Genomic DNA, 24,076 nt, shown 5'->3' with positions numbered 1-24,076 from the left:
TGGTCTATACTGGCAAGGTTAGGGCTCCAGAATGTCGTGGGGGAAACACTTACAGGTGACTGAGTATAAGAAAATCCCCCCAGAACAGATGAATGTTGAGTTGGGCTTTGAAAGAATGGAATTTGGTTCTGCAAAAATAAGAAGAGAGAAACTTCTAGGAGATTTGATGCCAGAACAGTTCTGTGTGGTTATTCTTAGGTGAGGAGCATCAGGGCAGCTGTCTCTGATCTCTGGAAGAGCTGGTACCATCCCAGGGGTGGTAACTGGGGCAGAGGCTCAGAGCAGAGACCCAAAGGACTCGCGGGGGGAGCCTCCTTCTGTTTGTGCCTTAAAACGAGAACCCCGCAGCTGATACCTGGACATGCATTTGACTGCAAGTCGTCCTTTCTAGTTTCCTTTTTACCCTGCCATTTCTCATCTAGGATTCATGGTTTATCTTTTTCCTTTCTTAAGGTCATTATCCAAATTTGTTTTATCTACATTTAAACACTGTTTTTCTTTCCTTTTTTTAAAAAAAAGATTGTATTTATTTATTTGAGAGCGAGAGTGTCAGAGGGAAAAGCAGACTCCCCGCTGAGCAGGGAGCCTGATGCGGGGCTTTGGGATCATGACCTGAGCCGAAGGCAGATACTTAACTGACTGAGCCACCCAGGTGCCCCTACACACTGTTTTTCAAGAGTCCAATTAGAATAAGAAGGAAATATTCCATGGTGTTTGCAGCCCTAGGAGAACCTGGCTTAACGCTATCTTGAGCTCTGAAGCTTGAATGAGCAGAGTGTGTTTGAGAGGCAGTAGGAAACACATTACTAAACAAATGTCATCGAATTATCTTCAACTGGTATGACTTTTATTTCTTTTACTTCCTCTCTGGCATCCATGCTATGGGTTCACTTCCGGGTCACTGACAGCAAGGTCCAAAACCAAGAATGAGGAGGCGACTCTGTCTGTCCCACCACTTATCCCTTTAACTCTATTCCAGGCACTTCTGTGTGACTCTAGGTGAACAATTCAGGAGTTAATGCAGCTAATTCATCAGTCAGTTCAGGAAAGAATGGCCTGTGACACCAGTGGCTTAACAAACTCGACGGGCTATTCTAGTCGTGAGTGGACACAGTTGCAGTAAAGACACGCTCACGTCTCATAGGACACTACATGTTCATTCTCTCCTTTCAAGCCTACGTAACAATGCCAAGTCTGAAAGCTCTCTCAGCTTTTCAGAAAAGAGAGCTACATAAATATAAACTATTATTTTTTCACCAAAATTATATACACATATACATGTGCCACACATGCTAAGATTACTTTCCTCCTTAATTGCAAAGAGTAATGGGAGTAAAAATCAAAGCTTTTGCTAATGGTCTAACATTTGTACAGAACATTTCCACTGAACGGATCAATATTATTACTGTTCAAACATTTACACAGTCTGTCTTTAACATGCCTGTCACCCATTAAGGAGAAAGCATTTTTGAAGACATTGGATTTTTAAAGAAGAAAAACTAGAAAAACATCAAATTGAAGTTATTATTTTTAATGGCTCCCAAACTCAACATTATTTCTGCTTTGATAGTATTTGAACTGCTAACCTATGTTTCTGGAGTGTATGTTCATCGGTGAATAATTAGGGAGGAATTCAGTAGTAAGTAACCGATATAAAGGCCATTTGACTTATAAATTTACAAAAGCCTATTTTAAGGTTGAAAAACATTATGAAGGCTATATGTGTGCTTAATTAGTGAAAATGGGTATTTGTCCTATGTCTGGAAAGAAGAATTACTACAAACTGTCATTAACAAAAGTATCCTGAGGGACACCTGGGTGGCTCAGTGGATTATGCCTCTGCCTTCAGCCAGGTCATGATCCCGTGGTCCTCGGATCGAGCCCCGCATTGGGCTCTCTGCTCAGCAGGGAGCCTGCTTCCCCACCTCTCTCTCTGCCTGCCTCTCTGCCTACTAGTGATTTCTCTCTCTGTCAAATAAATAAATAAAATCTTAAAAAAAAAAGAAAAAAAAAAGAAAAGTATCCTGAATCAATGACATTTTTACCATACAGCCATAATCTTATTATATTACACACACACACACACACACACACACAAATATGTTAACGGGACTATCAGTTGGCATAAGATTACATAGTAGTATGAGGAGGGAGGGAGTAAGAGAAAAGTCAATATAGAAATTTAACAGTTATAAAAATAGGAACATTCTCAGCCCAGAATTTGGAGTTCTTGGCTGGTGTGCCTAGTTTGTAAAAGAAAAATCAGCTGAATAAGTTAAATTCTTTCTCTGGCTTCAGAAAGCCAATCCTCAAAATGGATGTGGAAAATGTTTGTGTTAAATTGTGACCCAGGCATTTCCATGGCCCTCTGCCTCTTCCATGGAGAGACCCTGATCAGCCCTTCATCTGCCCTGCACCTCTCTCCATCCCCTGGGTCCCTGTTCCACATCCAGTTTGTCATCCCCAAGGCAAGAACCTGTGTCAAGATTGCCAAGTCCCAAATCAGTAAGAAGGGCAGAGGCAGGAGAGTGTGGGAATGGAGGGAGAAGGAAGGCATAGTGGGGTGTGGAACGGAAGTCTAGCCACCCACCCTGTCTTTTGTGACACAGACACTACTCTAAGCCCCTAACAGTTACAGAACCTTTGAAATACATACATGCTTCTCAAAGGGCTCAGCAACCTTGTAATTGCTAAAAGAAGGTTGTCTGGACAACCTTTGAGCAATTAGAGAAGTGGTCTCCTTACTTCTTTATGATTTCATTCGTTTTTTAAAAAGTGTCAGTCTCATAGATCAGTGTTTTAATTTTTTCTCTTCTTATAGTACCAAATATGTTAGAAACTTAACTGCAGATACCTGAAGGTCTTTCCTGTGGAGGAGTAATGAAACGTAGTTTTGGGATAATGGATGGAAGCTATACTAAATACTGAGGAAACATTTATTGAGGGAACAGAGCCAAGACCAAGTAATGAACACGAAATAATCATCAGGGCGCCAAGGACAGAATGAGCTCCCTGTCCGGACTCACGCACCTTCTCTTCCTACAGGTTTTGGAGCAAGGCTGAGCATTCCCCTAATAAGAATCTCAAATCAGAAGCAAACCCGATGAACACAGAGACCTTTCTCATCATCTCCTCACAAATGAGATGTAGTGGTTTGCTTTTCATCAAAATATAGTAGAAGGTATTATTTCTTCTGTTAACAGGATCTGAAATATTCTTCCAGTCCCTGTAAGTGTTCTGGGCTTTTGGCTCTCTCATCTGTGGACTGCAGTGTTGGCCTACTGTCCCTTAGATCTCTTCCCACCATAAAAGTTTGCCCATTCTATTCATGGTGGTCACCAATACATGAACTGCTTAGGGAAAACCAGGACATTCCCTAATTCCCTGCTCGCAGAGAAGCAAACTGGAGTCATCTAAGCCAAGTGCATCTGTCAGCCACGGCCAGCCTGTTTTACCAAGTATAGGCAGTCTTCGGGATCAACATTATAGTTGTTTAGTTAGACACAGTTGCTAAAACAGTTCCCCAAGCACTGAGTAAAGTTAAATTCCTAACATCTAAGGCAAGAAAGAAGGAATTAGGTTGCCAAACTTATCTCTGTCTTCTCAAATTTATGTCATCATTTACAAAATTGATTCCCTTCACGACTGCTGACCTGTGGCTAATACAAAGTCAGTGACTTTTCAAAATAGGACATTGAAAATACTTTCTGATGAGCATGGGTTCCATAGGTATTATGTAATAAGAGTCTTAGGATCAATGAGATAGGCATATGTTGGATTAAAGCAAGTTAAATCCAGGTTTCATACCTGTGGGACTTCTCAGAGCCTTTAATATACTGACGTAAATTGTAAAGATTCATGAAAGGAACATTATGACATGCAACATTCCCAAGCGATTTTGGGGAAAAAACCCTATTTTTCCTTGAAGCATTTCATAAGATGAGTATTCTTGGGAACACATTTTTGGACCAATTGCCTACTATTTCTGCTTCCTACTACCAAAAAAAAAGAAAGGGGGGGTGGGCACTTGGGTGACTCAGTTGGTAAAGCATCCAACTCTTGATTTCAGTTCGGGTCATGACCTCAGGGTTGTAAGATCGAGCCCCACGTCAGGCTCTGCTCCTGGGTGAGGAGGCTGTTTCAGATTCTCTCTCTCCTTCTCCCTTTGCCCTCCACCCCTCACTTATCATGCATGCCCTCTCCCTCTCTTTAAAAAAACAAACAAACAAACAAACAAAAACAAAGACAAACACAACAGACTGGGATGTGATGAAACTAATAATATGATCTATGTAACTTGCCATTACTAGAGAAAGAAAACAATCAAAATTAATGAAATATCTGAAATGGCTATCTTTAATGTAGTAGGACAATTTCAAGAACATACAATGTTTTAAATAAGTTTTCCCTGGAAGTATTCTCAAAGGGCCTATTTTATTGTCTGTTTGTAAGCAAACATGTACTTGTCCCCAAATAATTCAAGAGCTAAAATGCTGAAAAACCACCTTGCTATCTCTCCCTGTGACTTGACACCATCAATTGTCTTAAGAAACTTTTATTTATAGATAAGTGCAGTAAACTTGAGCCCTCTACGTTAAAAGGAAACATTGATTTCAAAGAACTTAGGCTGTTTAAATGGAGGGAAATGTTAAATCATTTTATGTCTTCTGGTTTGTAATGCAAAAAAAAAAAAAAAAATCACCTTTCCTTATGGAATAATTAGTCAAAGCAAGGAAGGTAAAGCACAACCTTCTCCCTCCTTGGCCTGTCTGTCTTGTTTTTACAGCTGAGTCTTTAGTGTCATCAAGAGGAAATTTTTTATGCCTTTGTCTAGCTTATGTTGTGCTTAAGAGAAGAGTGTATTTGGAAATCCTCCCTTTATGCTCCCTCTTATTTTTAGTGAACTTGACCATATTCCTTTTTCTTTTCTGCTAAGCTTGCCATAAAGATACCTGGGGGTTGGGGAGTTCTTTAGATGGTAGGTGAGAGATTGTCTGATCTCCCGATTGAGTTAAATCATGCTCCAAGCACAGAGCCATTCCAGCGAGCTGACCCTCTTTGTGCTCATATGGTTAAACTTAGGCGGTGCTCCTCCTCTTAGGCTACTGGCAAGGTTTATGGCCACTGCTTTCTTTTCTTCTAAACACACAATTACTCCTTAAGGTCTGTATAAATTATGAGGCCGCCTAGCTCATTAAAATCCTTTCTTCCCTCCATGAGCTCCCTCCTAAAGCAGAGACTGTTCAAGTCTTGCTCCTATACCAATTAATTACTGAGTCTGTCATGCAAGTCAATGATAAGAAAAAAAAACGTATAAACTAATGTTTGGCCCAGTAACCAATAAGTCTCTGAATATTATGTTTTTTAACTGAGTTGCATGTTGTAATATAGAAAAAGAAAAACCCTAGTTGACATTTGAAGTATTATTTTATGTCCACAGACCTCCTTCTCATTATATAAATTTTTCTCCGTATTATGACTTGACTTGGGGTTTCAGAATACATACCTGTTAGGCATGTATTAGTAATTGCACGCAGAAAACATACATGTAGGCATGTACTAGTAAAACTGGTAGCGGCCCAGGCATGTGGAGCTGATACACCTGCTTTTTGAGTTAATAGAATTCTAAATAATGGGGAAAAATAGAAGAAATACTATAAGCATGGGTGCCCTGGACTGTAAAGATGACTTATTCCAAACAGTATGTTGTTTTCAATGAACATTAGGGACTAAGGAAAAGACAAATCTCCCTGTGACATGATCTATTCTTCTCATGTGCATTTCTTTCTAGTATCATAAACGTATTAGGCTATACCTAAAAGAGTCATATTCCTTGTTTTTGCGTAGCTCTGTAGTTTGTACCCTGAATAAACTTTAGGGTCTACTGAACAGAAAAGCTGAATTCCAACTTCGGTCAATGTCCTTTGCTTATCTTAAAATTCAACTCCAGGTGGCTTTCCCTACTGGTGTCACTAAAAGGAAAAGAAACCTAATCTGTGTCACCAGACACATTTTTCTTCAGCATTTTTTTTCTTTTCACTTTTTCAGAAGACATGGGTAGTCATTTCAGGGTAAGTGACTTCTGCATCCCAGAATGAGTAATCTCACCTACTTGACACCAAAAAGGGTTTTTCCTAATTACTGCCCACTCCACCCCCCCCCGAAAAAAAAGAAAGAAAAAGAAAAAACCTTTAAAAAATGAATATTTGCCATCTTTAGTTCCTGCAACTTTGATTTGCAAACTACCTAGATCCCCACTGAATAATTACTAATTAATCAAGAGGCTTTTTATTTTATTTTATTTTATTATTTTTTATTTTTTTAAAGACTTTATTTATCTATTTGACAGACAGAGATCACCAGTAGGCAGAAAGAGAGGGAGAAGCAGGCCTCCCGCTGAGCAGAGAGCCCAACGCGGGGCTCAATCCCAGGACCCCGGGATCAGATCTGAGCCGAAGGCAGAGGCTTTAACCCACCAAGCCACCCAGGTGCCCCAATCAGGAGGCTTTTTTAAAAAAAAATTCTTAAAATTGGCACATTAGGTCATAGAGTTTAAAATAAGATTATCACTTTATTTATTTTTCCAAAGGATGAGAAAGGAAACGAGGATTCTGATGTTGTGACTCCATCAGCCAGAGTCACTGACTTTCTAGAACGGGCAGCTGGACCCTGGGGGCCTCTATCGTACTTAATAATTAAGGGGGTTTTTTGAACAAATTCAGCACTGCATGTTAATAGCACCAATCCAATGGCAGATCATTAAATCAGTTGGGTACCTCAATAAAAACACTTAACAGATTTAGTGATTTTAAAAAAACATATCATGGATATATATATATATATATATATTATATATATATATATATATATTTAATTCCATTATTGACAGCAGCTTTCCTTGATTGATTCTTGGTGGTAGTACTGGGGCAGGACCTACTGTCATCCCAGATAGTACTTTGCAGAATAACAGGTCATAACCTGAAAGTTAACCATCTGACTGACAGTTCCCCCTGGGAGCTAACAGTAGCTACCTCTCTGCACTCCCTCAACAACAGTCTGCTTTGAACTGGGTAGTGTACCTTTTGGAAGACAGAACTGTGCTCCCTTTACTTTCTCCGTATTCAACTCTTTTCCTTCTCCTGCATTCCAACCTCACTCAGGAAGGGACATCAAGCCCTGCAAAGGCCATCATGTGCATTATGTCATCTAATCCTCTCTATCATTCCATAGGTTAATTATCATGTTGTCCATTTTTCAGGGAGCAACTGAGGCTCCCAGAGGTTGGTTAGTGACCTACCCAAGACACTTAGCTGGTTAGGGACCGAGTGTGAGGCCTTGGATCACAGTCATCCCACTTTGGCTAAATTGACTGCCTGATGGTCAGGCAGGCGGCACTTCCTTGCCTCACTGGCCCCTTTGACACTTGGGGGGAGGTCAAATATTGTGACACTTTTTGATAGATCTGAGGTGCCCGAGTGGCTTCTGAGGTTCAGAGCCTCAACCAGAGCCAAGTCCTTCCTGCCCCGGTTCTCTCCACTGGACCAGTTAAAAGAGGTTCAATTAACTTTTAAAAAAATGTATACACACACACACACACACACACACACACAAACTCTGTGGACGGTTGAGAGGAGAGGAGCAGAGAAAATATCCTTGATAGGAAAAAAAAAAAAAAAAAACTTAAAGAAGTAAGAATTTAAAAAAAGTAAGAAGGAAGTAAATGTGTCCAAAAGCCCCCTCTGTCACTTCCTGATGGCTTGACTTGCTATATAAACCCATCTTGAGACAATCCATACAAGCAGTTCCTTTTTTTTTCCCTGAGAACAGTGGAAAGTTGGCAAGAAGTAAAAATTTTCATGAAATAGGGAGGCGAACAAGTTGTAAATGATGTTAATATCTTCCAGATGGCACAGTTTTACTTGGGAACTGAATTTATTGTAATTAAAGGCATGTGAATTTTTCTATAAATACTGAACTTTGCAAGTTTGACACTGGAAGACTCTGTCACTTCTAGAACATAGTTGCTTTAAGGGAGGCGTTCCTTGTCTTCCATTTAAAATGCATCATTGGATTTCATAATCTGAGTTAAATCATAGAAATATTTTCCCATGTGAAGGACTTTTTTTTTAATCTTCCATGCCAATAAATCTTAATTACGAAGTGAGATCCCTCAGAAATGAGAAATTCAAACTCTAAACATTTTCTATTAAAATTATATATTTTGACCATTATTTTACACCACATGTCTTGAATTCCTTTATATATTTATTTTTAAATTAAGCTATTATCACTTTTCTGTCTCCAGACATATGTGTTGGGCAATCTTGGAAGTTGTGTTTTCGCTTCAATCAGGAGAGTCTGGCTCATTCCAGAACCTTGCTTTCCTTACACTACAAGCAAAGCTTACAGGCTTGGAGCTCCCAAACCAGCAGCCAACATGACATGAGTACATTAAAACAGCTTCCACGATGACTTCAGTTTCCTAATCCCACCCTTCGTCTTACCCTGGATCTACTAGTTTCTCCTCTATGGGGTGATGCAAATAGATGATCCCTCTTGGCTTTGGTTTCTACTGTGGCTTCCAAGCTGCAGGTGTCCTACCAGAGCTTGGACCGTGTTGTAGGCAGAATTCAAAGAAAGGCCCTCAGGCTCTTCAACCCCTGGGACACCCACACCTCCTCCCAGTCATTCATTAGTACAGGTGCTGCTACGAAGGGATTTTGCAGATTTAATCAAATTACCAAACCAGCTGACCTCAAGAAAGGGAGACTATTTTGGATGAGCCTGACCTAACCAAGTGAACCCCTAGAAGGGATTGAGCTCTTCCTGAAGAGCACAAGGCATGAGAAGAATTCACTGTGAGGCAGATTTCCTGCTGTTGGTTTTGAAGCTGGAGAGGGCCACATGACAACAAATGCCAGTGGCCCATAGGATCCGTCCCCAGCCAGCGAGAAAGTGGGGACCTGCCCTAACAGTGTGGACTGTGACAAGGACACCAAGCTCAAGATAAGAAGGCAATCCTGCCAACACCTTGATTCTGGCCTTGGGGTACCCTGAGCCAGGAACCCCTGCCACCCCATGCCAGACTTCCGCACTATGGACCTAACAAATGTGTGTCGTTTCAGTCCCACCATCCATGGTGATTTGTTATGCAGCAATAGGAAACGGTCTATTACCTGCTGGATATTTATTGTCTGTTTCTCTCCCATGCTGGTCTATGCTGGTCTTGACTGGCCTTGACCCACAGTGGCCATCGGGGTCAATTGTCATCCCTTTGCACTACTCCAGGGAGAGCCATTTAAGATCTCTTTTAATTTTACTCCAGTAAAACTTTTTTTTCTTTAATATTTTCTTTCTTCACTTTCGTAATGCCTCATTTCCTAGGACTGTTAACTCTCATATATATTATTATGTTCCTATCTAGCCTATTAATCATCAGCTTTCTATAGCTGCAATAAAGTTATGGATATTCATTATTATGACCCTGAGGCATCACAAAAGCTTAAAGATGAAAATTTTAATGTGTGAGATTAGCTTTATGAGTTTTACTGTACTCTGATTATTGTGAACGAGTTATCAACTACCTACATAGAGAAACTCTTACTATACTGAATCAGCAGAGCCACCTTCTGGAAAAGATGCTAGGGAGACTGTATTGTGTTGGGATTTCCTGGAGAAGAGTTATCTGGAAGCCTGTGGACAAGTGCAAGGTTAACAACATTGTGGGCCTTTGAGGAGAACAATGACAAGACAAAAGCCAAAAATGTTTGCAACAGTTTTTTTGTTCCAAGAGAGCTGAGGGCATTGGCCTCCCATTTATCATCAGCCGGTTGCAAGCGAGATGGTTTGGCTTCAGTATATCCAACAGCCACTGAACGAAGCTGCCTGTTCTCTTTTGCACCAAGTACTTCCCGGCTGTGCAGCACGGGCCCAGCCGGCCAGGGCATCCTCCTTCCACTCTGGAACTTGTGCTCTGTACTGAGGAACTCTGAGGTGGGGAAATGGAAATGCTGACAAAAACGCTACTTTCCTACGATGAATGGGGTCACCACATGGCAGATAGCTACCCCAACTGAAAAACACCTCCTCATGCCCTTATAGTGTCAAGAACATATTACTTAAGCACAAATAGGCATAAACACATGATAGGTATAGATACAGTAAGAATATGGACTGAGAGTTAGGGATGCATCAGAAGGGTAACTAGACTTGGGATGTGTCAAAAGGATTGCCAGAATAGAAGCAGGGGAGACTGAATTTTAGAAAGGGCCAATACAAGTGAAAAGGAGCGCTAGTTCAAAGTCTGATGTCCTACAGTCCTGCTTATAGTAATAAACAGTGTACATACAGGAAGAAAAAAATGTGTATATGTGAAAATATATATATATATATCTTTAGGAAAAGGTATCTAACGTTATTTTCATGAGGTAAAAATTACTTTCTAACTTAGAAACAAACCTTAAAGGGGACTATGACAAAAATAATAAACAAAGCAGTATCTTGTCTATTGTACAAATTTTAAAATGTTGTCAGATTCAGAATGGCTTTCGTAGAAATTGGCACTGGGTAGAATTGGCCAGGTCACAGCCCAGGCCCTCTGTTCCTCTGAAAACACAGAGGGCTCTCTGGCCAGGTCCTCTCGCCACTCTGAGTTTGGAGTGTTGCCACCTCCTCCAGGACGGGGAGTGACCCAGGTCAGCTCTGGCCCTGGTGGTGGTCAGAGGGGCCTGCCCTTCCCACTCAGCCATCCTGGGGAGTGTGGATGGGCCTGCATCATCCAGGCTCTGCCTGCGCCCCAGCCTCACTGTAGCCATTTGTGCTCAGGCCCGGGTGCTGGCGCTGGGAAGAAACCCAGATTCTAGATGCTCTTCGACACCCTTCCTCTGTTTCAGGCTGGGCTGGGCTTCTCATCACATGGTCACTGAACAACCGGCCGAGCAGGGGGACCACGACCAGGACTAGGAGAGCTAGGAGAGCTCTAGAAGGAGGCCCATTCAATTGCCACCATCAATTCCACTGAAACTTTCGACTCATGTCACTCCCTGGAGGCCGAGGGCTCTCTTTGCTTCTGTCTCTGTCTCACTCTGTTCTCACATACACACATGCACATAGACCTCAGCACACACCCAGATGTCTAGATATATAGCTCCAGCATGATGGTAAGAAAAATCCGTGAAATATTGGTTGATGTGGCATGTTTCTAGCAACAATGACCAGTTGCAAAATGAATTATGAGTGGTGAATGAATAATGCTAAATTAATAAGGTCATACCCATCCTCTCCACCTCCCAAAAAATATGTATGAAAGGGAGTAACAAGAGCAGAAATTGGAATCAAATTTTCCCAAAAGTAGACAATGTCAAAAGGATACAAATTTTTTAAAAATTTAATATTTTTAAAATTAAAAAAATTTTTTTTAAATTTTTTAAAAATTAAAAAAAAGGATATAAATTATTCCATCTGTATGTCTCCCTTCCCAGTGCTTCCCCAAGGCCATGCTCCCACTGGGCGGGCACCCAGTAGGTGCCTTCCTGGGATCACCCTACAGACTATGGTAGACAGTACATCTGACAGCACTTAGTAACATGGAAATTACTATACAGATGGCAATTGTTACTGTCAACATTTCAGACAGTATAAGATCAAATCTCATTCATTTTAATTTTCTATTACAAAAAAAATAAAATTTTGAAAAACATTTTTAAAAAGCACCCTAAGACTTTCATTGATCCAGCTGTTAAAAAAAAAAAAAGGCAAAGCCTTGATTTACTTCTAAATAAAACATCATAAAAAAATAGTGTCTTCTGACCAAGAAATAAAAAATTGTTAGCTAGACAATAAGGTATTGATTTGCTACTTTATATATAGGTAATGAATGCTTTTCAAAGTAACTTCCGTTTGGTTACAAAGGAACATTGACCTGGGGTGCCTGGGTGGTTCAGTTGGTTAAGTATCTGACTCTTGATCTCAGCTCAGGCCTTGACCTCAGGGTTGTGAGTCCAAGTCCTACACTGGGATCCATACTTAAATAATAAATAATAAAAATAAATAAATAAAAGAACCCTGATCCATTGTAAAAATTTTGAGAAGCATAGAAATAACTAAGGGATGTCATCCCACTACCCAGAGATAATCACTTAATCACGGCCCAGCATACTTCCTTCCGGTTCTCCTTCTGCGAACTGAGACTATACTGTAGATAGGGGTTGATGTTCTGATTTTTCACTTAATAATATCCTAACATTTTTCCTATGTTATAAAAAATAGTTTATCCGATAAGCTTTTTAATGACTGCATAATATTCCATGATATGATTGTATATAAATTCCTTCTTATTTCCCTCCTGCCTGGCCCATGTTATTCTAAATAAATCTTCAGGCATTGGTTTTGCATAAATATTTGATATTATTCCAGGTTATTTCCTTTGCATGGATTTCTAAAAATTGCTTTTACTAAATAAGGGGCTATGAACCTTGTAAGCCTCTTCATATATCTTTATTAGGACACTGCAAGCAAGCCAGAACATAGGGGCAAATCGCATGTAAAATTGCTCAGAAACACAGATGCAGACTAATTGGCTCCTCCAAGCTCCGTCACCATGTATTTTTATTTCCAAATCCTCTCTCTAATGCTCTGAGAGTAAAGCCTGTTCTCTTCTGGGGAATATGTAAGGTAATTCTTGGACAGCGGCGTGGTAATCGTTTACAGGTTGTTCAGTAGGGATAGCTATTAATTCCTGGTGCAAAATAAACCAAAGATCCAAAGAAACACATTTTTGCAGGTGAAAATTATGTTAGCCAACATCATTTCTCACTCCGGTTTATGATGTCAGGTATCAAATTTCTCCATTATTAATGTGCGGACGCACATGGGGGTAGAGCCTCTTGGAAGGAGATGAAAAAGCCGCCAGCACCTATAAACCCCTCTTCCTAATCATGGGAGCAGGTCCGGGAGCGGCGAGGGCTGGGTACAGTAGCTCCCCCGCACAGACAACACCGTGCAGAGGATCAGCTTTCTCTCTATTAGTGGGCTCCACCGTGGAGAGTCGGGGGTCATTCCTACTCGCTGGAGAAATCTCGGCTTGAGTAAAAGGCGCTCTCCATCTGTTCAGCACCGCTTACCTGTAAAGCTTCTGCGACTGTTCCTTAATGACTGAATGCATTCCTTATTTTCCCATCACGTCTCCCCCTACTTGGCTATTTTCCTAAAACTGTAATTCAAACTTTCCAAAAGAAAAAATAATCTCTGGCTAATCCTTTCAAGAATTCTTCGAAGGAAATCTTTATTCTTTTATCACTCTTAGGGGAAACCTAACTCGTGATTAGTATTAGGATTCAGAGTGTTTTCACCACACGCGTATACGTAAGTAGGGTGAGAGTATGGGAGCAGAATGTCCTTTAGTGCCACGAGCTTGCACTGGAAGCCCGGGACGCTCCTAAGAAGAGCCACTGGCGTACTCCACCCTAAAATGGGAGCCATGGGAAAGGGTCCTTGAATCGTAAAAGAGTTCGTTCCTAGTAAATACCGGCTGCTTTACCATTATGAGCACAGAAAGGGAAAGCATTTAGGCAGGAGATTTAAGAAAAGAAATGGCAGGTTGCCTAAAGAAGGAGGAGTGGTGGTTTGTGCTCTGAAATATTCCAAAAATCCACATGACATTTACATGCCTATGATGATAAGTGGGCAGGATGAGGTTTGAGGAAGGGCTTTCCTGGGTGGGACCCATGTCTGCTCTGGCCCAGGCCCCGGCACAGAAGGGTGGTGCCCTGTGGACTCAGACGGGGCTCCTTGGAACCTGGAGGATTCACTTTCTAGAGCCGGGCTCCGAACAGACAGAGGCATCCACTAGCTGACCCCAGTGTCTCCAGCTTTTGTGTGTCCGATCCCCTAGACACAACTCCCAGCTCTCCTTCTGGCAGCCATGATGTGTCGGTTCAGAATGAGAGGCACACATGTGCCCCTGTGGTCACCTGTGTAGGTCCCGCCGTCCTGACGGGGGATCGTGACATTCCAAGGAACGCACTGTTTGCCACACTGGAGCAGTAACAGAGCAATGTGCAGCAGGCTGGGCAAGCGAAATTTGCAAACTCAGGATCCTGGGCCTCAGGCCAAGGCAGGCTGGGTGCGTTGCTGTGGTGACACATTTAGTCTCTAGGGAGGGATGCTGGCACACCGGCTGCATTCCTGGCACCACGTTTGCCAGCAAGAAACTTATGGAGAGGAACTGGTATCAACTCCAGAGGGAGATGCAAGCTGCTTTCTTAACTTCCTTGGCACCACCAACCTTTGCAACTTGTGCACATAAACCCTCCTGAATATTTACATGAACTGCTATTTGTGACACTCTTTGGGGCCCTGTTGGATGGTGCTTTGAAGGGAAGTGCTAAAACGATAGCAGCATTCCAGTTTATAAGTGTAACTATTGTATCCCTGAATAATTCAATCTCCTAAAATTGGCACTTAACGATGCAATGACTTATCTCTTGCTGGGAGGGGATTCTAATCCCGCTCCTCCTTTTAAAAATAGCTTTTCCTGTTGCCAAGAGGAGAGCCTGGTATTTACTATTAGAAGATATGTGAATTGAAATACCAGCTTCTTTCCCTGTAGCAACTCACTAGCCCTATATTGGCTGAGCTCTCTCCTACCTGGAAGAAAAGGCTCCTCCCAGAAGCACCCTGAGTTCTTAGGAAAGCCTGGCCCACCTCTCTTACTGGATCCTGGGAAGCAAAATGCCCTTGGAGTTGGCCCCTTAGTATTCAGACCATGTCAAGATTCAAGTAAAAAGCCTAGACTGCATCGTCACCAGGCCCAACATAGCCCAACAGTTCAAATCACAGTTAAATTATAAGCAAGCATGGGGCAAAGCTTGCAAATCTGTCTAGTCAATGAAGCAGTAGAGATAAAAGGAATTACTACATAAATGCCAACATTGAGGCTTTAATGAATACAGAGATGGTGTTCTTTCCAGACTTTTCCAGACTGCCTCCCGTCAGCTGTAAAAGGCTCTCAAAGATTTTGAACCTAATGCTTTCTTCCTCCTCCTCCTCCACTTTTTCCTCTCCTCCTCCTGCTTCATCTTTTAACATGCAAAACATCTCCCAAAGTATTGGGAACCAAACAGTTCCTCGGTGTAGGTCCATAGGTTTGCCAAGGGACGGTGATGCTAGCCGGCCAGTGATTACTACTGGAAACATCAGAGGCAGCAAAGGAAATGCAGTTAATACAATAATTCACATATGTTAATGCTTAGTTCCATCAATGTCAGCTTTCTTTTCTTCTTGATATACACAAAGCTGGCACACAATTTTAACTGATGAGGTAATGTCATTTTTAATTTAGAGAGCCTTAAGCTGTCCACTCTCACTAGTGATATCATCTTTGCCGTTCTCTCGGGAGATTTTATGTAAACATAAGTAATGTGTCCTGGACAGTTTGAAAAGGGATTGTTAAAGATGACATTGGTCATCAGGAAGATTTCCCCCACTTTGATCTCTTTTAAATTGCCAGATATAGTTTATATTACTGCCACATTTTAGCCATTCCTGAAATTAATATATCCCAGGACTTTTGAACCAAGTTAAACACAGAAATAAAACGAAGGTTCGAAATGAACGGATTGTAATGTTTTCATGTCAGGGCTGGAAGAAAAATGGAAGACAGCTCAGGTTCTCTGGCTCCTAGGTGACCCGGTAAATAACAGGAGAGGGAAGGGAAAGACGCTGAGAAATGGGTAACACCAAGCAAACAAGAATATCTCTATTTTCCAGAAGGATGCTAGTCTATTGGAGACAGCTCCCTTTTGGAAACAAACAAAAAATTATGTGTTAACTCAGTGCAGTGTTTAGAATAATATTTTATCACGACTTCCTTTACCATTTGTCTCCTCGAGGTATTGTTATTCAGCCTGAATGTGTTTTTTTTTTCTTTAATCACATCACTTTGGTGACTCCAAGTGTGCCACATTTCCTTTCCAAACAACAGTGTTCCTTTAAAGATTCAGGCTGGTGGGTGTAAACAAAGTAACTTTCCATGTTTAAATAAACATTTTTCTTCCGAGAGATGATGTTCTGCAATTCCAGATAGTCTTGGTGCAGATGATCTCTGTCTTAACCACTGTGGGTACCGAGAGAGGTTTTTTCCCCTAAGAAGTCTGGAGTTTGGTAGAATTGAGTTAAATCGTAAAGAATCTGTTTATTATTCTGTGGCCATATGTTTAGAGGGTCGCTCACAGAAATCAAAGTATTGTTCATGGAGAGCTCCAGCCAAGGAGACATTTTGAATTCATGAAAGAACTTCACAGTTTGAAAAGAATGAATAGCATTATATATTGACACCCCCACCACCACAGACAAAGGAACACAATTTAATACTAGAGAATTGTGCTCGTGAGATTTTTCTTTTTCTTGTTAATTGGTTACTTTAAGTGACATTGTCTGCAAGTATAATGGACACCATTATTCTTAATAGTTCTGTGTTGCCAGATGATGTACACAGACATGATGTAGTCCATTTCAATTATTTCATTTTGCTGAATTTTTCTCCCTCCATGAAACACAGTGGTGCATGCAGATAGCACTGTTTTCCTGACAGACTGTGCTGCATAGGGCTGCCTTCTAAATCACTCGAAATTACGAGGGCATTTCTCGCTAACCTCTTCTTTTCTTCCGTATTTTGGTGCTAGGTATGACTACGTGGAAGTCATCGATGGAGAGAATGAAAATGGACGCTTGTGGGGGAAGTTCTGCGGAAAGATTGCCCCTTCTCCTGTAGTGTCTTCAGGGCCCTTTCTCTTTATCAAATTTGTCTCTGACTATGAGACACATGGCGCTGGATTTTCCATACGTTATGAAATTTTCAAGAGAGGTGAGTGACTTCCTGTAGAACAAGTATGGCTCAACGTTCATTCACGTTGTTTGATTCCATGAAAGACCAAAAAAAAAAAAAAAAAGAAGACAAGAGATAACGTTTTTATCTTTTTGTGAAAAATAGTGTATGTTCCCACTACAAAACTGTTGGAAAATACTTTACCCAAAGAAAAATTACCTGATGTGTGGAGGAAGTTACGTTTAAATTTAAGTATTTCAGGACTCAAAATTGCATCATTCTAATATGCTGACCAGTGTTTATAAGACATATATTCTGTAAAACTCTTTTAAGAGCCTTTATTCTTAGCTTGCTTCTTCAAAAGTAAGTCTGATCTGCCCTCGAAGTTTGAGTTCCTTCATTAAAAATGTGTGAGTCCCTTTTACCTTAGTGTCTTGTGCATCCTGTTCCTTTTGTTTTATTACAAAATTCACAACTGGTATTTCCCAGGAAAAGCAAAGTTGTCCACTATCCTTTGAGTTTTCTAAAGCTATTGAAGGAAGAAGAGCTTTTCTATTAATGTCCGTTAAGAAGAGGAATAGTTGGGGAAAGAAGCTCTTGGAAGAAACCGAACAGTAAAGCTTTAAATGTTATTCCCCTTAGGAAATAAAGGTCCTTCTCCCTCTCCAATATAATCACTTAGTCATATATTCCAATGGTATATATTGAGATAGATAGAACCGACAATTTCTAGTCTCCCAGCCTTAAGAAATTGAATGCATATATCAGTCAATTGATAAACAATGTATCTTTATCTGGATGTCACTGTTTTTCAACAAGAGCTATTAGATTCCTTTAATGTGTTAAATTCAGCCTTCCCTTTTAAGTTGACAGTAATGTGGGGAGTGGAGGACCAATCCAGGGCCAGAGGTTCAAGATCTGAGTATGTTGTCCTAGAATATAGGAGAAAACCTTTTTTAATAGGAAAAAAAATGTAGCCATGCCAATTACAGATTCTCAGCAGTAACTGAGAATTTAAAAAAAAAAAAGAGAGTCATTAAGTTTCTGGGATCATTGGTACAACTTTTTAAAATTTCAAAGAAATCTGGCACTGTCCCCACATAAGTATGGAGAGAGGGAGACAACTTTCTTCAAAAATTTATATAAGCATATACTTAGAAAACCTATAGCATAAGTAATAGTCTATATACAACATCAGTATGTACAGCTGATTACGTATGTACTTATTTTCTTGTGTGGAAAGCTGCTGGACCTGTTCTCTAAATCATATGGTACATGTATGCATATGTACATACACATATTGTACTTGTATGCATATGTACATACACACATATAAACACATCTACATTTGCTTGCTTACCTGCCTATGGCGCTATCAAAGAAAACATGGGGTGAGAAAAGAGTTGAGGAGTAGCCTTTGATTTGCACTGCTTCTCGAAGATCTGAAGATGGTTGAAAAAGAGAGAGTGAGAGCTCAGTAACTAAGTCATTAAGAATTCTTCTTCCTTTCAAATGAACTCAGCTCCCTATACTTCCATTCCCCGGAGGTACTGTCCTTTCCCTGCCCTGATCTCCAACACCACCCTTGAGACTTGAAGCCTTAATTCTTCTCTCTCCATTTCCCTACATTCGATGTGGCTTCTAGTTCTTTTGAATTTGTATCCACAAGTCTCCAAAAGTCATGCTGCCTTTTTGCGTCCACAGCCACTAACTGAATCGGCCCAATTTGGGTTCTCCCTATGTTTTCTTATTCTACACACAACTTCTCGAATGGTCATCAAGCCACTGACCCTGAGGTGCCTTTGGCAGCTGTCTATCACCCATGGGGTCAAGCTTCAATATCCCAATGCGTCAAGCTCAAGGCTTGACATCAAGTGTTCCCGACCTTCTCCAGCCTCACCTCGCGCAGATCCACACTCGGCTTCCTGCCCAAGGACAGTGTGCTGGGTTAAGTCCAACAGACTAAATGCGAAGTTAATTCTGCCTTTGACTATCTTCGTGAATGTTCTGAGGCTCAGAATCCTCATCTGATAAATGGATAATAGTGTCCAGGACTGACTTGTGGGGAAGATTGGTTGAAATGCAAACGTGGGAAACATGGAGCCAGTGCCCGTCACCAAAAATGTCTTCAGTAAACACGAGCCATGACGACACTCATGGATATGGCTTGTGCTATCAGATTGCAGAGCCCTTGTTCCTTAACCTCCACGGAAACCTGGCTCTAAACTTATTCTTGTCGGGAAGCTTTTCCTAATTCTACTTTTTTTGCCTATGTGTATACCCAACTTGTTCCCTACACATGCATACAATACACACATACAATACACACATATGCATACCATACACACACACACACAGATGTGTTTTACTAACCATTATGTTTCTCCTTAATATTTTCAAATTTGTTCATGTGTGCATAGTTCATTTTCCAACCATATTGGTACCACCTGAAAAATGCAAAGAAAATATCTTACCCCTTCCCACCTCACTGTACATACTGCATTCTTACAGGGGCTCCACAGGAAGTCATTAGCTAATACAGTACACTAATGCATACATATACAAGTTCGTGGACTTTTTTTCCCTAAAAAGCCATTTAATGATATTATAGAATCCATGAATCTCCTTTAAAAAAATACCACTTCTTCCAGAGTACAGCAATTTCAATTTTCCTCAAAACACATACATTATACTAATCATAGTTGAACCAATAAATGAGCCTTTCACCAGTTGACCTTGAGGTTTTCTGGCAATAGATTACAGTTCTAAGAAAAATTTAGGCCATTCCTACATCCCTAAGGTTTCATTTCTAGAAGACCACCTTTGCCTGACAGTCAGCAAAGCCCATCCCTTCCTCTTCCCATGCCTTCTGGAGACACCCTGGACACCCTGCTTTTCTCACCAGGTTCCCCACTTCCCCCTCGTCCATGTCTTTTCCTAGATGCTGAAAGCTTAGGCCACCCCCCTAAAATTATTCCCACTCACCAAAAAAATTTCTCCAGGAAACTCATGCTTCCCTACCTATCACTCTTCCCCTGTCCTTCCCTTGGCCTGAGTCATCCAGGCTCAACGGCTGGAAGAAGCTGGAGACATTTTCTGTGGGTTTCTATGTGGGGAAGGCACATTTATTGAAAGTGAGATTGGTCACTTCATATATTATTTGGTTTAGAGTCTGCATATTTAATATAATAATTAATAATAATAATAGGCACATTTATTGAAAGTGAGATTGGTCACTTCATATATTATTTGGTTTAGAGTCTGCATATTTAATAATAATAATTATTATTATTAATAATAATAGGCACATTTATTGAAAGCGAGATTGGTCTGCATATTTAATAATATATTTAACAATGTGGCATGGCCTTCTTACAGCACAAGGTCCCCTAAGTCTTACGAATAACCTCGAAAGCACGGTGTTCAAGGGCTGTCAAGGCCAAGTGTGCACCTCTCACACCAGCACCTTGCTCACTCGTAGGCACACGGGGCTGCTCACCCTCCCTCCTGTTTAGTGCTTGTGTACACTGCAAGATTCCTTAACCCACACCACTGCCTTGATCCTCTTTGGGAAGTGCTTCCTCAACAGTGGCAAACCTACACAACAGTGAACAAGAAAAATGTTAACACGAATCTTGATGTTTATAGGAGGAAGCAGGAAATTATAGAATCTTTTTGAGTTTGAAGGGCTTTTTTTCCCCAAATCCCAAAGCCCACCTCCCATTTGTTATTCACAGAATCTGAGGACCAGGAATGTCAGGAGGCCACCTAAGGTTACACAGCAGGTTAGCAGTAGAGGTTGGACTAGAACTCAGATCTGGTGCTCAATCCAGTTCTCTTCCACTACCCCCATAGAATTTCTCCAATTTTTGTTGCATACCTGGCTAGCTTCCGTGAAGGCGTTGAAATTTATTTGATTTTGAAAATATGCCCTTGGGGCGCCTGGGTGGCTCAGTTGGTTGAGGATCTGCTTTCAGCTCAGGTCATAATCCCAGGGTCCTGGGATCAATACCCAAGTCAGGCTCCCTGCTCAGTGAGGAGCCTGCTTCATCCTCTCCCTCTACCCAATGCTCACCCTGCTTATGCACTCTCTCTCTGTCTCTCTGACAAATAAATACATAAAATCTTTTTTTTTTTAAAGTATGCCCTTAATTCCTATCATTTTTTTTTCCTCTCATTAAATTTTGATCTCACCTAGGCAATTTTATCTTTTTAAGAAGGAGAAAATATTAGTACTGAATTAAAGCCTGCTGTCAGTTTGCCTTACAAGGGCCTAGCCAAAGCATTATTTTTGCCCCAGGCAGGAAGCTGGAAGTCTCCAGGGTCATTGTTCCTAAATAAAAGGGCTTCCAGTATCATAAATCTATTATTTCAAATGGCTGATTTGCACTAGCATAGTCACTGTCATTTTAGAAGCAAGCCACTCACTTAGAAACATTATAAACAGTACAGCACATTTCATAATCTCCTCACCTGTAACTGACATGGTAAAATGCCACATATTAGTAACCTTAACTAGAATCAGATAAATAAGTATCTGCAGCCATCATGGCGAAGGGTGAGCCACAACTGAGAAGGCTTTCAGAGGCATTTTAAACCAGTCAGACCTCTACAGGCCGGGTTTATTGTGCACAGCTAATAAGTTTTATTCTTCTGCATGTCTAGTGCCATAGACATCTAATATGTACATGGGGAGCAAGCAATTGATTTGTTTACTCAAAAGGCTGCCAGATACACGGAGTTGGAGATTCAGAATACCAACCCTAGACACTAAAAATAGAGATCCGCTACTTAAATTTAATCTGTATTGATGACTACACTGTTGCCTCTAGAACTTGGCTCTGTGGGAGAATATTTAGTTAAGAACATTCTCAACAAACCTCCTTATTTAGAGTTGAACCCATGCATGCCATCACGGGACGCCCCTCAGTGAGACAATGGCCCAGGAGAAGAGTGGTTGAACTTAACTTTCCCCCAGGTTGGATCTTGAGGTTCGAAAGGGTCAAGTCATCTCCTTCTTGCAGATGGGCCATTTCCAATGGTGGTTAATGCCATCCCATGTGGTCCTGGCTGCCGTGAATTGAAATTGCAGTCATCCATATGGTCAAAAGGTCAACTTGCAATACATGTGTCTATGAGCTTGACCAATGTAAATTACAAATTAGCATAATTTGTTAAGTATTGATAACACTGACTAGTCATTGAAATTATACTCTATAAATGTGTGCATTACACACCCACACATATATATTAAAAAATAATTTTAGAATGACACTGTATCTGCTACTTTGGGGAAGGCAACGATGTCAACATTGATATCAAGTGACTTCTAGCAACATGGCCTGTAATCACAGTTTATCGTGCCCTCACTAACAGCCACACTTTACCACCACACCTGTGTCAACACCACTCAGAATGAGTCACTCACCCTGGGTACATGTACGAATTACCTTTCACATTTAGTTTGTCAAAGAGGCATAGGTCACATCTGGCAGAGTTACTGAGTCACTGGTGTAGGAATCTGAAACCCAAACTCCCTCCACTGAATTCTCTCCCTCGCCTTTGTAAATGTTCTATTTCACCAATAAAGGGCTGTCAGCCTCAAGATTTAAAGATTTAAGCTTGAAGGGGCTATAATTATTTCTCTAGGGCTCTGTCGAGATTTCTGTAGCTTACTCATTCATTGTTCCCACATGATTTTATATTTGTCATTTTTTTTCTCTGCAACAGCAGAAGTTTTTAAATTGCTTCACACAAATGGAAAACTAAGGGGAATGTAATAAATCTGAACTTGAGTTTCCATACTTATCGCTCCTATGAAAAGGCTGAGTAATGAATGATTAGGACAGTGATTGTAATGGTGAGCTTTTATTAGAAATATATGTTGCCTTTGCTCAGGTTATTTCTTGGTGCAGTCGTGTGAGTGGGATTTTTACTTTGCTCCTTCTTTTCTTTTACTCCCAGGTCCTGAATGTTCCCAGAATTACACAGCATCTAGTGGAGTGATAAAGTCCCCCGGATTCCCTGAAAAATATCCCAACGGCCTTGAATGCACTTATATTATCTTTGCACCAAAGATGTCAGAGATTATCCTGGAATTTGAAAGCTTTGACCTGGAGCTCGACTCAAATCCTCCTGGGGGGATGTTCTGTCGCTATGACCGGCTAGAAATCTGGGACGGATTCCCTGATGGTAAGAAGGGCAGGAAGCATCCCAAAAAGGGAAGAATCTGGGGGAAGGGCCCTCGGATACTTTTACAAGTGTCATGATACATGCAACATTTTTTTAAAAAAATAGCTCAAAAGGAGGAGGGAAAACAAACCAAAATGGTAAGTCTCTTTATGCAAAGCAGCAATGAAACATTTCAGTTCAAAAGACCGTAATTATCTTGATCAGTTTCTTCATTTTATAGACAAGGAAACTGAGGATGAAAGATTATACATGGTCTTATGGCCTTTTTTTTTTTTTTTTTTTTTTTTTTTTTTTGTGGTAGAATTGGGACCAACACATGGTTTTTCTGACTAATGTATTTTGCTCCTTTCATTGACCTGCCTACTGGTCATTAATTCATAGACCCTAAGAGAACAATTAAGTCAAACCATTCACTTTACAAATGCAGAGATTAAGGACCAGAAGGTTAAGTACTCGATACAATTTTAAGGATGAAATGTGCATCTATTATGCAGTTACCAAAAATTTAGAAACTTAGAAAAGGAATGAGAATATTTGGACATTCCTAATCTGGGGGCAGGGGTGGGGCATTGCTAATTTAGAGAGATTCCTTGTCTGCTCTGAGGCAATTTTTATCTTTGGCAATTTGAATCACCTCAAAATATCCTCTATCTACACTGATTTTATCATCTAAATTCATCCTACATTTAAAAAATATTGACTGAACACCTACCATGTACCAGGCACTGGTCTGGCCACTTGCTAAATATAACAGTCAAAGATGGCTGCCCTCTCTAAGCTTCAGTCCTGCCAGGGAGAATGGGACAATAAACAATACACATTCTAGATGAATGACTTATGTGGTTAGAATGTCAAAAGGTGAGAAGTTCTATAAATAACAACAACAACAACAATGGAAAGAAAGAAAAAGAAGAGGAGAGCAAAAGCATGAAAAGAGCTAGGGTTAGGAAGAGGGATGTGTATGTTGAAATTTTAAGTAAGGTGGTCAGGGTCAGCCTTAATACAAAAATGACATTTTAGCAAAGATTTGAAGGAGAGGTTGGGTAGCCATGTGAACAG

The 24,076-nt window shown here is 40.7% G+C and overlaps 1 protein-coding gene across 4 annotated transcripts in view; it reads left to right on the top strand.

The window, feature by feature from the left end:
• The window catches only part of NRP1 (neuropilin 1), a 137,145-nt gene that overhangs the window by 39,273 nt on the left and 73,796 nt on the right, over positions 1–24,076 (top strand). For all 4 annotated transcript variants that reach the window (XM_032837808.1, XM_032837809.1, XM_032837807.1 and 1 more), the window contains exons 3-4: positions 16,683–16,864; positions 22,790–23,017. In XM_032837808.1, the coding sequence (XP_032693699.1) occupies positions 16,683–16,864; positions 22,790–23,017 (410 nt within the window). The remainder of the gene's footprint in view (positions 1–16,682; positions 16,865–22,789; positions 23,018–24,076) is intronic.

The sequence above is a fragment of the Lontra canadensis genome, unplaced genomic scaffold (genome assembly GCF_010015895.1).
Source record: "Lontra canadensis isolate GAN:19392208 unplaced genomic scaffold, GSC_riverotter_1.0 scaffold100, whole genome shotgun sequence".
Classification (NCBI taxonomy): domain Eukaryota; kingdom Metazoa; phylum Chordata; class Mammalia; order Carnivora; family Mustelidae; genus Lontra; species Lontra canadensis.
The sequence above is the reverse complement of the archived record's forward strand: the minus strand, read 5'-3'. Positions and strand labels throughout refer to the sequence as shown.